The following is a 14446-nucleotide window of genomic DNA, read 5'->3' on the forward strand; positions in this document are numbered from 1 at the left end:
ACGGTACTGTCTGCATTATGTTATCATATGCCTGGTTAGCTCCAGCCGGCAAGTGCGATTGTTTCGATAATGGTGATCGGTGATGGTCGATGATGTACACTGCTTTACAAGCACCATTGGCAAAAGTCTGCACTCGATGAAAAATTATGTTGCAAACCTACCTGCCTACATTTTTCTCCCTTCGGGCACAGGTTTTACACATTATAGGTTTTGTTTGGAGTAGGCCTCTCACGAATACAAAAATGACGCACACATTTAAAACAGTCGCAGTGGTTTATTGTTTACACGTACGAAAATAATCTTCTTGATCGCACCAACTGCTGGCACGGAACATGCTTACACAACGAGCTCGCCTTGGAAAGTCTCACAGATCGAAGCACAGCGTCGCAGTCATTTGTTCCGCCTTGTGCCACATTCCCCGGCGTCGCTTGCAGAAACTACATTGCCCGTCCCATGGGGGGCAAAGGACTGAGAAACTCCACATGGTTGAATTTTCTTTCCCGTGTGATGCACTTTTCAGTTTTCGAACGATAGTAACTTGACTTGGAGTACGTGGACCGCAAAGAGCCTTGCTTGGAAAATATTGTGCAGAAGAGATGCCTTGAATGCAGATGAGCTGAAATAGTGCGCTGCGTTAGCACAATGTCCTTGCATTTCACAAAACCAAAGATTAGAAATAGTAAGCACAATGTACTAGAAAGTGGTGCCTTAGGGATTTACTCATCCGACGCAATAAGCTTTACGACTTGAGTAATTTAGCTATAGCTAGGGAAGCAAGCATACTCTATAGCATTTATTTAAAGATTTACGAATGCCTGAGTGAAATGTGCTTGTCATGAAAAAAATTGTCTTGCAATCCATTTTGGCTACTAAAATTTGACTAGACCGAACTAAAGGACAAGCGTAAATGCGGGCGTCGCCGGTGTTGATGTGGGCCAACAGCATAGCAGTTCAAGGACACGTGTATGCATTGCGCTGTCATATAAGCCTCATGCTTGCTGTTGCACAACCATGACGCCTTACTTTCAATCTGGGTTGCACATTTCACATGTTATATAGAAGGTAAAGCAACATCTTCAAATATACGGGAGCGTATGCGCCACCCCGGAGTAAAAATTTGACGCATGGCTTACCCTAAATTATGTGGTGTCGTAGTCCTCGCTGAGTGCCAGGCCAGGCCTTCAAGCACGAGGACGACCATTGTGCCTGTCTCGCTGTAAACGTCTCGTTTCGGTATTCGACGCTAACTTCAGCGTGAAGCTCTGTCGTATTCCCGGTTTCAAGAAGTACGCCGAGGCTTCCAGATGCCGGTACGTTGACAGGTTCGTTCTATTTCTTCCAAGAAGAAAGGCTCCGTCTCCGGCCGGTAGCCTGCATTACATAAATGACTTTGTTTTCCGTCTCACCGATTCAAACATGAAAAACAAGGATGATTTCTCCAAAGCACCATGTTTCAGTCAGCGCACACAAATTTAAAATTAGTTAGGTGAAAAACTTATACAATCGCGCTGATCGCCCGATAATTTCGTCTTTCTGTATTTCCCTATATCGTCTCTTTTCCTTTTTGTTAGCCTCCTTAACGACGATGAACGTGGTGTCCTTTTCACTAGGCAATTGCTATAGCCCGCTTATTTTTATTGATAACGTTTTTATACGTTCACATATAATAATAAAAATGATAATTCGCATTCACCGCAAAGTTACAAAATTAAATCGACACATTTCCCAGTCTAATTAGGTTCAACTTAATATTTTACAATTTAAGGACATTGCGAAGCGCATAAGGGTGCGAGAATTCTTTTTACCAGATAGTGGGATACGGAGACCAGGAGAATCGGTCATTCAGAACATTGAACTTATTTGAAGCCAGTGTGGACAACTTCTGTTCTTAAAAATATTTAGGGGCACCAACAAGGCTTCTTAGTAGATTATTTAACTCAGGCAGCCTAGATTTGACTGTTGTCCTCAAGGTTCTCACTGCTTTAAGAAAGACATTAGCTCGCACAATTTATTGGGTTTCAATTTCATAACTGCGTGCAGCACCGTGTTCAGGCGCATTACTGAACTACTTTGATTTCTGTTTATATTAATCGTTCTTGAAAACGAGCGCACATGAGATACATGCAAAGTCAAACAACTCTGAAAAGTGCCGCTGCAAAGAAGCATCATGCAAGGCCAGCATACTGGCTTAGCACACGGTGCAAGCCGGTTGTTTCAAGAACGTCTCCCCCAAGTTTCTTCCCTTGACCATAGCTTCTCCGGTGACACGTTATTCGGGATGCAATCGTCAGTAGTCACAAGAAAACTGCAGAAAAGCATAGAACTCCGAACCTAATCGCAAATAATTTCAGGCCATATATCGCTAGTGTGCAAAGCAAGAACAAGGTTAAAGCAGGAGACAATGCCTTCAGGAGGTTGAGCAGGAGCTCCTGCTTTCACATTGTTCTCGTTTTGCTCATCGCTTTGAATTTCCATCTCCCGCCTTCCCTGTGTTTTCCCTGGATATCGCTAATGTGGAGTTTGATAAAGACAGTGCTTAGAGGTGTGTCCATTCAGTGCAAATTTTGATTGTATCACAAGTTATGCTATGTACTTTCTGCGAAAATTCGGACGAAATACACTCTAATTGCTGTACTGTTTTTGACCATTTTCGTAAGGCAAGTTCCTCAGGGAATTTGTACATAGAATAACAACATATCAAGCTCCAACATTTCAGAATGGGAACCTCTGACCTCACTGTTGTGACAAGCTTCACCATTTGCTTGTTTCAATTTCTCAATTGCCGCAGGGGCTTTAAAGATGATGAAAGAAACGTTGCGGTAAATATTTTAGTTAATTACTAGTTCACTTGCTGTTATTGCGCAAAGATGTCTTGACAAGATAAACTCCCTCTTTTTTTTCTATTCCACTATATTTCTTGGCCTTAACTGATGGCAGAGAGTAGTGATCGCTGCCGGCACAGTGAGCGCACTCGCCGACTCACATCTTTCGCAGCACGTGCAACGTCTTGTTCGTTTGAGTCCTTCTTGAATCACCCCCGTTTGCCAGTCTCTGCCAGCTTCCGCCAGGCCAATAGCTCCAAGGTCACGTGGGTACTGTCCCCACGAAACTTCTGCGAACTAAGAACCGAGGAAAAGACAAGGCAGATGAGCTGCTGCGCATACTTATGCCTCATAGCACAAGCAACTCAGCGTCGCCAACACTACTTAGCCCGCATCTATCAAAAATATCAGATACGTACACAGCCCTTTTGACGAATTTCTCTGTTTTGGCACACATGATCTTATTCAATGCTATGCTAAACAGGACTTGCACCTGTCCTTGGTGTCTGTTACATCATTCTGGTGTAACCAAACGACACACGGAGAGATGAATAAAAACGTGCAGTTTGTTCTTTTTTTTTTCTTGCGCTAAATGCTTACCGCTAAATTCAGAAGTAAAAGCAGTGGCAGTGCTTTAACGGAATACCCACCTTTTCCCAAACAAGCAACTAACGGCCGTTCAAGATACGCAATGAGAATCCAATGCAATTTCCGAGCGCTATAGATGAGGCATATGGCCGGTATGTTGCCACTGACCCAAAATAGAGCCGTTCTTATATATCTGTGAGAATCATCGCTAAGCCTTTCTGCCATTCTATTTCACTCTCTTGCCTACAGAATCACCGTTCTTTTTTCGCTTATACCTGTTTTAAAGATTTGTCTCACGTCATCGCTCAAACCCTCGAGCCGTATTTCCGTAGGCGCGGGAAATGCGAGTAGACTATAACCACTATAGTATAACCACCTGTACCTCAAACTATTTGGACATTTAGGAAAAAGATCGTCAGCGCTACAACTTCAAGACCTATAATATAAAAAAGTAAGAGCGGAATCCAGACCGCAGTTTCTTCAACTAAGTAAAGCTTCACCACGTAATGACGGTAACCAAGCTCTTTTTGGGTCGAAAACAAATCACAATTACCCGTGATCTATAACAGTGTCTATTGTCAACAAATTATCATCAAAAATTAAACAGTAACAAGGGTTCCTCCGCAACTCGCGTAAGCTAGGTACTCAGGATGAATCCGCTAGTACAACATTGACGTCTTCTCCAATGTAACACTCGTTGAAGTAAAGCCAATCTCTGTGTTCCAAAATCTCCAGAATTTTTTTATCTTCAATTTAGTGAACAACCAGGTGTTGTGCACACTTAACAAACCGACCTAAAATTCCAAGCGCAGAACTCTCGACCTTATCTGGTACATCGCTCCGTTCGCCTCCAAAACTACCAGCAACCTCCGCATCTTGACCCGGTTGGTTGACTATCACTGGCAGCTAGCTTGAAAAAATACACCTGGTTAAATTTATTGAGCAGATTCTACAGCATACTGTCACATAGGGCCCGGACTGAGAACTCCAAAAACGGCTCTTAGCGCCAAAAGAAGCCTCGCTTTAAAATCCCTTTTTAATATAATTCGACATACACACACCCACAAAAATACCACAACCGTCAATAACACAGAAAGAACGAAGGAAAATTAAACTCCAGCGGAGTATGTAGCTTCAAAAGCAGCTCTCAAGGCGCCAAATAATAAAAATGCAGTTTAGCTATCCTTTTCAGTTTGTCACCTTTCAGTGACTCGGTAAAGTGCAGTATACAGTAAACTCACAAGAAGTTGTCGTGTCTTTCGTTGAGAGGCGGTTGTCCCGACAAGAAAGCTTTTCCGAAGGTACAATGAGCGCCTCGGGAAAAGCACCATTGCAGGCGTCTCCCGGCAAGTCTTCGGCGTCGGCGTCACTTCCAGAACTCCTGCATGGACAGGCGATGCCAGATGACAAAGTTCTGCCTTGGCGCTCTTTGGCCACATTTGGCCCTTGCGCCAATAAACACTACATATCATCAAAGTTCACCGCACATCCGTTGAACAGGAGGTGTAGCACATAACTTTAAACGTAGAGGTGCTTGCGTGTTTCTCTGTGTTCATGCTATTGAATGCATTTGTAAACATCCGTTTTAGCATTCAAATACATTTAAATTAGTAATGAACTTTAAGGCGATGACAACGCCATCTTGTCACAGCCGATTCAACGGGCGAGTCTCCTGCCGCAAGCGTACATCCTTCTGTATAATGAACGTACGAAAAACACGAAAAACAGACGAGACGATTCGAGGTACATTTCAGCCCTCACTATGACCACTGGCAATTACGATTGAAATTTTTAATTGATTCACTGCTTGGTGAAGTTTAACATTGCAAAGGAACGCATGTGCCTTTCAGAACACCACACTGAAATTTTCACAACCATAGCTTATTTGGGCTCTCCTACCCGGATGCCGGGCTGTCGTGATTTCGCGACGTACGCAACCTGATCTACTAAACCTTAACGGGACGCTAAGCGAGTGAAATCCTGATTTAGACGTCACGTGTAGTTAGGCAAGAAAAAACGCGTTGGTAATCACCAGGTCTGACTTTGAAACACCGCCTACAGAATGTAGTGGGCAAGAGAGTAAGGAACTATTGAGAGAAGACGACGAAGTCCGACAGTCCTTATAGCGTGAGATAACAACAGATGCTCTTGGGCCAAGGCTATTGTTGCATAGCCCTTACTTGTAAATAAACCCCCTTACAGCTTAGTGGAGGTGCGGAGTAATCTCCCAGTCTCCCAACCTGGAGCTATGAAACCATACCTTACCTCCAGCCTCAGCGATGCCGAAAAAACCACCACACAAGGCTCCCAGACTCATGCCACCGTCTGTTCCCGCATGCTGCCCCAGCGTCACCTACCAATATTCAACGGGACTGGCAACCAAGACGTCGAGGACTGATTAGCGACATACCAGATGGTGAGCGCAGACAACAAATGTGACGATGTGACTAGGCTGACCAATTTAACATTTTAAGTGGCCGGCGTCGCCTGCCGCTGCAGTTCCGAAATCACGAAGCGGAGATCAATAACTGGACGTCGTTCAAGACAACTTTTTCGGAAAATCTTCGGCTGATCGGCGGTACGCAAGCTCCGCACATAACAGCGACTTCGTGAAGGCGCTCAACAGCCCCATGAGAACTTCACCAGTTATATTGAAGACATTGTCGACTTTTGTAAGCGTTCAAACCCGTCGATGCACAAGTCGGATAAGATCAAGCACATCCTCAAAGGAATAGTCGATGACGCATATCAAGTGTTATTAGCCGAAGACCCACATACCATCGCAGATGTTGTCGGCTTGTGCCAGAGTTTCGACGAATTGCGCAAGCAACGCGCCCAAACTTGACGCCCTGTGGAACAGAACGACTCGACTGCGGCCTTGACTCCGGACGACCAGAATGCACTGCTGGTCCAGATCAAGCTCTTCGTGCTTGAGGAGGTCGCCCGACAGCTCTCCATTTTATTGAGCACGCCCGAGCACGCCCGAGCCCGCACAGGCACATCTACGACATCTACCCATTCATACGACAAGGGATGCATGAAGAGGTCACTGACGCTTTGCCTTTCGCTCGTACAGCGCCTCTGTAGTCTGTGCCCTTCCCGTACCCCTTATAAAAATGAACGTTAACATTCTTTAGAACTCCTACCAACTTTCTATTTACTTTATTGACAGTCTATTTACATTTACATTCTAGTAACCTTTGTTCATACACAGTCAAAAGACTTCCTTCTTACTTTAGTATAAAGAATATTTTCAATACACCGTTAAAAGACTTTCTTCTGACTTTTGTATAAAGAATGTTTTAAATACACCGTTAAAAGACTTTCTTCTGACTTTTGTATAAAGAATATTTTAAATACACCGTTAAAAGACTTCCTTCTTACTTTTGTATAAAGAATATATTCAATACACTGTTAACAGACTTTCTTCTTACTTTTGTATAAATAATGTTTTAAATACACCGTTAAAAGACTTCCTTCTTACTTTTGTATAAAGAATATTTGCAATACACAGTTAACAGACTTCCTTCTTACTTTTGTATAAAGAATGTTTTAAATACACGTTAATAGACTTCCTTCTTACTTTTGTATAAAGAATATTTTTAATACACCGTAAAAGACTTCATTGTTACTTTAGTGGCAGAATATTTTAAGGTCCCCATCAACTCGTATTTTTCTAGCTTTTGTCTCTATAACCACTTTAGTACTGCGAAAAAAGGCTCGTTACTTTTGTGTAAAGGATGTTTTACTATACATCACCGAACTATATTTTTTTTTGTTTGAAGGACATGTATCCAGTACGTCCACAGCTCGTACTGTTTGCCGAAAAATATTTAGAATGGGAAGTAACTTGAAAGTTTTTGATAAATTTTTCTAACACACATTAATGCCGATATATGATATACTCAGGAGTCAAGCTCTTCGTTTTAAATAATAGTCCCAATCCAAGTCGGTAGCCAATTGTTGACGGAGTGCTACTAAAATGTTTAAAGAAATATGTTCGTAAACTGTTAGAACTAATATTTTTAAAGGTTCTACTGGACTACGTGAGCGTGCGGTGACGTCAGCACACTCCGAGAAAAAATGCTTGCGCTACACCACCTGACCGGTGTGATAGCGGACTACTATGCAGGCCGCGCACCAGTTGCAGAGCTTTATCCCGACCTTGGGGCTGGTTAATTAAAGGCCGATTTATGCTTGAGCCGTGACGCGCGCTGCCGTGCCAAAAACTGTACATTTCGCCCACTGGTTCACAAATTTTGGCATTCACTGGGCTCGCACATGCAGTGTAAACCGAATTGTGTGTACCAGTCTACGAAATGTGCAAATTTTCACCCGACCACATGCGTGCGGGCAGGCGGGTGATGTGGCGTGGGGCTCGAGCGTAAATTTGCCCTTACCACGCACTGCTATTGCAATGCCACCAATTAGCTTTGCAACGAAATAATCAGGTCAGTGCATTCTGCGATATAAATAGTACGCCCTAAGCTGGAACGTGTCAGCATAGTAGCGTCACGATATTTGTTAAAAAGAAGAAAAAGAGCCGAAACTCAGGGTAACAAGGCGCTGGAACGTTGCCGCTCAAATGTCCAAAAGGCTGCAAAATACAGCTGCTGCTGAGTGAGAGCGAGTATTGACCTGAGAAGCGCACAGGTCGAATAGAAAGAAAAGCTGAACTTTGTGCAAGTAACACCTTTCTGTGAAAAAAATAATTAAATTACCCTTACTGTATAAAAAAAATGTAGCTTTCTACGCGTTCCCATTCGCACGCTTTCGTCCCTGCCTCCTGCCGACGGCCTCTGCACATTAAAGGAAATAGGGCATTGGATCAAAGTGAAGGCAAAGTAACTATGTCAGTTGATGTGCTTTATGGCGATAGTAGCTTGCTGTGTGTGAAAACAGATTGAAAAGAAATAATTATGCACTCTTAATCAGTGATCTTGCTTCACAACACGGCGACAAAATTTTGAGCTCCGACAAGGGCTCATCATGACATCTGTAATAATGGCATTCCTTATGCCAAGAGCCAGGATATTAAAGGCCATGCTTTTGCCGTGCTTCGGGCGTCTGAAAACTGCTAACGTCATAGCCGCCACGCTTTGGACATGTATTTGACTATAAAAATAGTACTACAATGTGCTTCACCGTTGGGCGCCAGAGAGCAACGTTTTGTCTTCGAAAGCAGCAAGTGCTAAAGGATGCTCTTGCGCAAAATAGAATAAACACATAATATACCCAATATGATTTTATTTTACTATGTTTATTACATTTCGAGAAAAAAGTTGGTTTTCAGAACAATAATTGTCTCGAAAGATAAAACTATGCAGCCCCTAAATGCCCAACAAAATCGAGCCGGCTGTCCGGTCAGTTTTTTCTTTTTTTTTTTTCAACCTCGGCCACGAGGGACATTCCTCCCTCTAGGTGCAGTTCCCAGAAAGGGGTGCGTACAAAAAGGCCGGCCACAGCTTTCACCGAGAGGCGAAGAATGTCTAGGTGTGAGTCAACCATCGCAAGGTAGTGGGGGAGGGGGGGGGGGCATGTTTCGGCTTAAAGAGGGGCTTTAGTTCCGCGGTGGTCAAGGCGAAGCAGGTGGATGGAAAGAATGTCTCCCGCGCATGCGCAGAAATTTGACAGTTGGCCGAGTCGAGGCAATGAGGGAGACCATCGCAATCGCCATCAGTTTCTTTGCGACGCCGGCATGGTACGGTCGAGCGATGTAGGTGTTTCGTGGCGTATTGTAGCAGCAATCTAGCTGTTTTTGCTTCTATTTATTCTTATGCTGTGTTGTGGCTAATTGATCGATGCAAGCCAACCAGCAAGGTGTTTGCGAAGCCCACGGTGCTTTCTTCGTTCCGTGATGTGAGCGTTTCTGGAACTTCTCTGCCAGCTGCGATGCAGTGTCGTGTGAAGTGATTTAATATTGGCACTGTCCGTGCTTTAAACTGCGCAAATAGCGAACAGCTGTTCCTCAAGACTGCTATGCGCCGAAGTTTTCTCTATCTCCAAACTCTAATAAAAGGTATGTTCTTTTCCATCATTTTTCATAAGCATATTATTTTGATGTTATTTTATTTCTGTTTCTTACGCCGCATTTTGGCAGGTTATTATAGCGCGAACTGTAACGACGTGAAATGTTTTAAGAACGATTGTCTTACATTTTCCAGCTGCCCCGCGTCATGCGGTTCGCTTGAAGTTGCTATAAACAAGAAGCGTGCGAATACTTCGTTTTCACAGCGTTCGCAATGATTTAATGTGTTAAATATTGTCTGATAATAAAATCATTCTTTGCTCTTTCCTACTCTGGCTGCACTTAGTGAGAGATAGTAAAATATTGAGCGTATAGTTTCACGGTTCACAATTACATGTTTCAGCGAACCGGTTCACAATGCCATAGGTTGCACTGGTTAGACAAGTGCGAATGTGAAAGAAAATCATTCGCACTTGTTTAACCATTGCAACCAATGTCATTGTGAACCGGTATTTTTTGACACTGATGTTTTGTTTTAGAGTAAAAATAAACGATCACGTCAAATTACAGGAGCGTTCCATATAATAAGGCGTGCTTAAATATGCGTCAGTCAGCCATTGGTTGCTATCACTGACAAAGCATTTGTATTCTTGAATACTGCTTCAGGCTCTGTAATCTCCTTATATAAATATGGATGACACGTTTTGCACATGCTCGGTGCAGCTAGCTGGTGCTGTTACGTTCAGTCCCTTCAAAAATAACCAGCTGTGAGTAAGCGCTCGCGTGTCCACCGTCTCTGCGTCCGTGTCTGATGTGCGCGCTACAAATTTCACCACGAATAAACCATGCAATTAACTTTTTGAGTGAGTAACTCATTATGCAGATAATTGGTAGAGAAAACATTTTGGACACTTTCCTAATTTTAATAACACGTAGTAAATACAACGCAGCAAAGGATATGCATTCGAAATGTTCCTCATCCTTGACATGTCCTCTGCAAGTAAGCAGGGATGACTGTTACAATTTTAGGATTCATGTGAACCCTATTAAAAAGCTGTTCTGTGTATGTGATATGCTAACCTGAACATGATGTTAACACTGACCATCTTGTTTCTGTGCAGGGTTGGTTCATTCTGCAAACATTCTCAGACATCAGTTCTGAATCTAAAAAATACATTATAATCGATGCTTGCTAGAGACTATGCGACAGCTGCCATGCCGCAATCAACTAAGTCATTATTCATTTATTATTTTTATTAATTTCTCTACTACTTCTCTCACAATTCTGTGTAAATATTTTTGTGTGAATAAAATTCTTTCAGTGCAAACTTGCATTTTTTCTCCATGTTCACGTTTCATGTTTCCATGTTCTAGGTTTCATACTGCCTTTTACCAACATGTTCACGCATACTGACAAATTTTTACGCCATGCTACTAGGTCGTATGTGGGACAAATGTTACTAGGGGGATAATAAGACGTCAGTAGCAAGTACACAAGTACATGGAAGTAAAATATTGCCAGAGTGTTACTAAAGAGCCTAAGGACTTGTGTTGGTTGGTGGTTAGTAGAATGTTTACAGACCATCTATGAACATGCTTCAATTGAAGTACGGTAGCCAATTCTTGATGGCATCCAATTCTTGATAGGATGTTACTGGGGTGTTTAAAGACAAATGTTAATAGGTGATTGGTAGGAAGTTGGCAGAACGTTTACAAACATTGTTCAATTGGAAGAATGTTAATACGGTGTATAAAGAAAGCTTGTTAATAGGGATTGGTAGGAAGTCAACAGAAAATATATGAAAATTTTTCTTTTGAAAGAATGTTAATATGGTGTATAAAGAAAGCTTGTTAATAGGGGATTGGTAGGAAGTTAACAGAATATATATGAACATTTCTCTTTTGAAAGTATGTTACTAGGGTGTATAAAGACAAATGTTCATAGGAAATTGGTAGGAAGTTTAAAGACATCCTATGAACATGTTTCTATTGGAAGTTGGTGGCCAATTGTTTCTAGCATGTTACTAGAGCGTTGTTAGGATGTATAAAGACAGCTGGTAGGATTTCAATTGACTGTTGGTAGGTTCTAGTAACAAAAGTCTAAAGAGTGTCTAAAAAATGTTGCTAGAAATTTTTATAAGGGACTCGCAAGTCGTCGCTGCCCGGTCGCCCCGTCAAAAAACATATTCTTCCGCTTTGGCAGCCATTCGGCCACCACCAGTTCCGTTAAGTTGACCAGTCCCCATGTTTTCGAATCAATGGCACACTGCGGACAATCAGACCCCTTACAAGAGCAGTATTCTCTAATGAAGGTGAACGCTTCAAGAAAGTAATACGGCTGTAAGCCTTCATGTGCAAATATCGCAGCGCAGTCATCTATTTACAGGATGCCCTGTCCTGAGATAACCCTCTTAGGGTTGCAGTATGTATAAATAAAACATAAATAAACATGCGAGACGGCTGCTTGCCAATTGAACCTTTATACATGCGGAAATAAACACGTTTAGAGGTGCAATTTTATCAGCATGTGCCGTTGCAATCGAAATGTTTTCTTCAAGTGAGAAATCCAGGCTATAAGAGGTTAATCTTCACATAAATATAGTTACACTATATCGTTATAGAGTTAGGACCACTTCGTAGACATACTGCCATCGCCGCGAGATTCTAGTCCGCCACTCTGCTCTGGAGCAGAAAGCCTTAGCTAATCAGCCATCGCAGTGGGCAGGCAAATTAAAAAACACGCGACTTATCCCGTAGATATCAGCTTACACTTTAGAATTAGTAACTTTTCACCAAGCCAAACTCACACTAATTAGCAACAAGAAATGCATGGTGCCATTTCTATGTTTTCAATTGAGCTTTTACTTTATCGGCCATACCTGTCACCATCTTCCCTCCATGGTTTCCTTTGGGCTTTCTTCTTTGATATGTGAAACGGCGAGCTTGTGTAGATCGCTTCTCGGCCTGCGAACATTTAGGCACAACATATTTCAATTCGCTCATGCACACTGTTTTCAACAAAATGTAATTTTGTGATTTCCAAGGCTACTGAGAGTCATCTGTTGCTATTCTCGTTCGTAGCCAGGTAACACGACATTATAGAGCAAATAAAACGTGTAATTTGGCAAAGCCGTGAGGTTATCGTAGAGGTTAGCTGAGAGAATAAACAGATCAATGATAAAATCTTGCGTATCAATGTGCCGATTCAAAAGACGACAAAGCAAACGCAGTTCTGAGGCACAATATAAGAACAATTTCTAGATGTTTTAACTAATGTGAAATAAAACTAAACTAACGTAACTTCTCCGCACAAGCCCGCTGTTGGAAGAAAATGTTATTTAGAATGACAATGCATCGAAACGGTTATGCATTAATGTTTGCCAGTAATCTGTGTGGCAGCTGTGAATATTTCACCACGACTGCTTCTCTCGCTCAACTGAAGTACACGTTATTGTGTTATTGGTGATCTAGAAGGCCCGCAATGTGCCGTTTATAGAGGCTTTTAAGATACCAAAAGTTAGCCCGTAATGAAAGCTAAGTACTTTGGAAATCCAACAGAACACTACCTTGAAAATTTGGAGTAGCAGGCTGAAGTATACAAACGCATGGGCAGAAAAGGTCAACAATTTTACTGGCATGTTCCCACTATCACATATGCTTTACATATCTAGGCGACACAGAACCTCAAAACTACGTTCGATAGAATTGGAATTAAGTAAATGTAACCATGTTCAAAGCGTACCTGCTTTTTCGTAGACTTCCATTCCCGTCACCAGAGTCTCTGTTCTTGGTTCCCACATTTCTAACTGTAATACATAAAAAATAATAACTAAACACAGCGTATTCCTGATATTATATGCTGTGAGAGCAATTTTAATGAGACAATACTTCATATATTTTCATATCAGAACGTAATCACCCAGTTTTAACCTCATACTATGTCTCTATACTTAACTTTTGCAGCAAAGAACTATCTCTGAAGGTCTCAAAGAACTTTAGCTGCTGCTGATTTCATCTGAGTGCTCTTCGCCACAGGTTGTGGCCTGCATATCTAAAACGCTCCTATTCGCACAAAATTTATGGTATGTAAATTCAGGTAACATCTTTTTTTACATTAGTGCCATTTGATTGCATGCTCCAGGCACTCCCTCAAATGCTAAGAAAGGAGAGAGGTCTAGCATGTCTTCGCCATGATTGCCTTTTGGCAGCACAGTTTTTCTTGCGCCATTGCTTAACAAGACTGGCAACCGGCGGTGTGGTAAAAGGTGAAAAGGAAAAAATAATTCTTCCTCACCACTTATTCTGTGGATCGAATCTAAACATATCCTTCGCCTCGATGGATGGTGTTGTGGGAACTAATAGGCCTAGTAGCAACAGAAGGCCCATGGCGAGCACCTATGAATCGTTTTGCACTAGTCTCGCTTCTCAGAGCAAGCTGCTCTTAAGAAAGCACGTGGTGGGCGTCTCAGGAACTAGTATATCGACAGCAGGAAGGAAATGTTAGATGGCTCGTTCCTCCTCGGACAGACACCGAGCAGATATGAATAAAGTCTTTGCATATAATACAGAGGATTGGATGATCATTACTAGCGGACGCAGAGCGTTTTCTTCTTTTTTTTTTCGTTTTTTGAAAGGCTTCGAGTTGTATCGTTTGCTTGCAACAATGAGTTTTCCCTTTGCTCGTTTCGAAGGCTCTAGGAAGTGGTCTGCTTGACACTTGCTCGGATGGTGCAACGTAACCCACTTAATTGAGCTAGCGTAGATGCAGCGTTTTCTAACGATGAAGCCTTATCGGCTTGCCGTAAAACGCAGCTAACACTCAGCCAAGAGGTACTAATACTTCCATGAAGAGTCTGCTCCGGACGGAGCCATGTCGAATTGCAGTACTGCCATTTTACCGCCTACTAAAGTTCGGACACGAAGGTTGCCGTGTATATGGGTTTTATGGGTTGTAAATTAAAATGTTGGCTATTAATTTTTTTTACACAATATACCACATTGTGACATAGAAATTATAGATTTAAACATTAGCGTTCCCCTGATCCGGGCTGGTCGTCGGGGTTCTGTC

At 42.3% G+C, this 14446-nt stretch overlaps 1 protein-coding gene across 1 annotated transcript in view; it reads right to left on the reverse strand.

Moving 5' to 3' along the window:
* Positions 1 to 264: 264 nt before the first annotated feature.
* Positions 265 to 14446, reverse strand: part of LOC142578247 (cell adhesion molecule Dscam1-like) — a 176967-nt gene continuing 162785 nt past the window's right edge. Inside the window, exons 24-29 of the mRNA XM_075687647.1 lie at positions 13121 to 13184; positions 12258 to 12342; positions 4652 to 4791; positions 2984 to 3119; positions 1134 to 1371; positions 265 to 616 (exon numbers count right to left, since the gene is read on the reverse strand). Coding sequence (XP_075543762.1) covers positions 3085 to 3119; positions 4652 to 4791; positions 12258 to 12342; positions 13121 to 13184 — 324 coding nt within the window. The 3' untranslated portion in view covers positions 265 to 616; positions 1134 to 1371; positions 2984 to 3084. The remainder of the gene's footprint in view (positions 617 to 1133; positions 1372 to 2983; positions 3120 to 4651; positions 4792 to 12257; positions 12343 to 13120; positions 13185 to 14446) is intronic.

The sequence above is a fragment of the Dermacentor variabilis genome, chromosome 4 (assembly GCF_050947875.1).
Source record: "Dermacentor variabilis isolate Ectoservices chromosome 4, ASM5094787v1, whole genome shotgun sequence".
NCBI lineage: Eukaryota > Metazoa > Arthropoda > Arachnida > Ixodida > Ixodidae > Dermacentor > Dermacentor variabilis.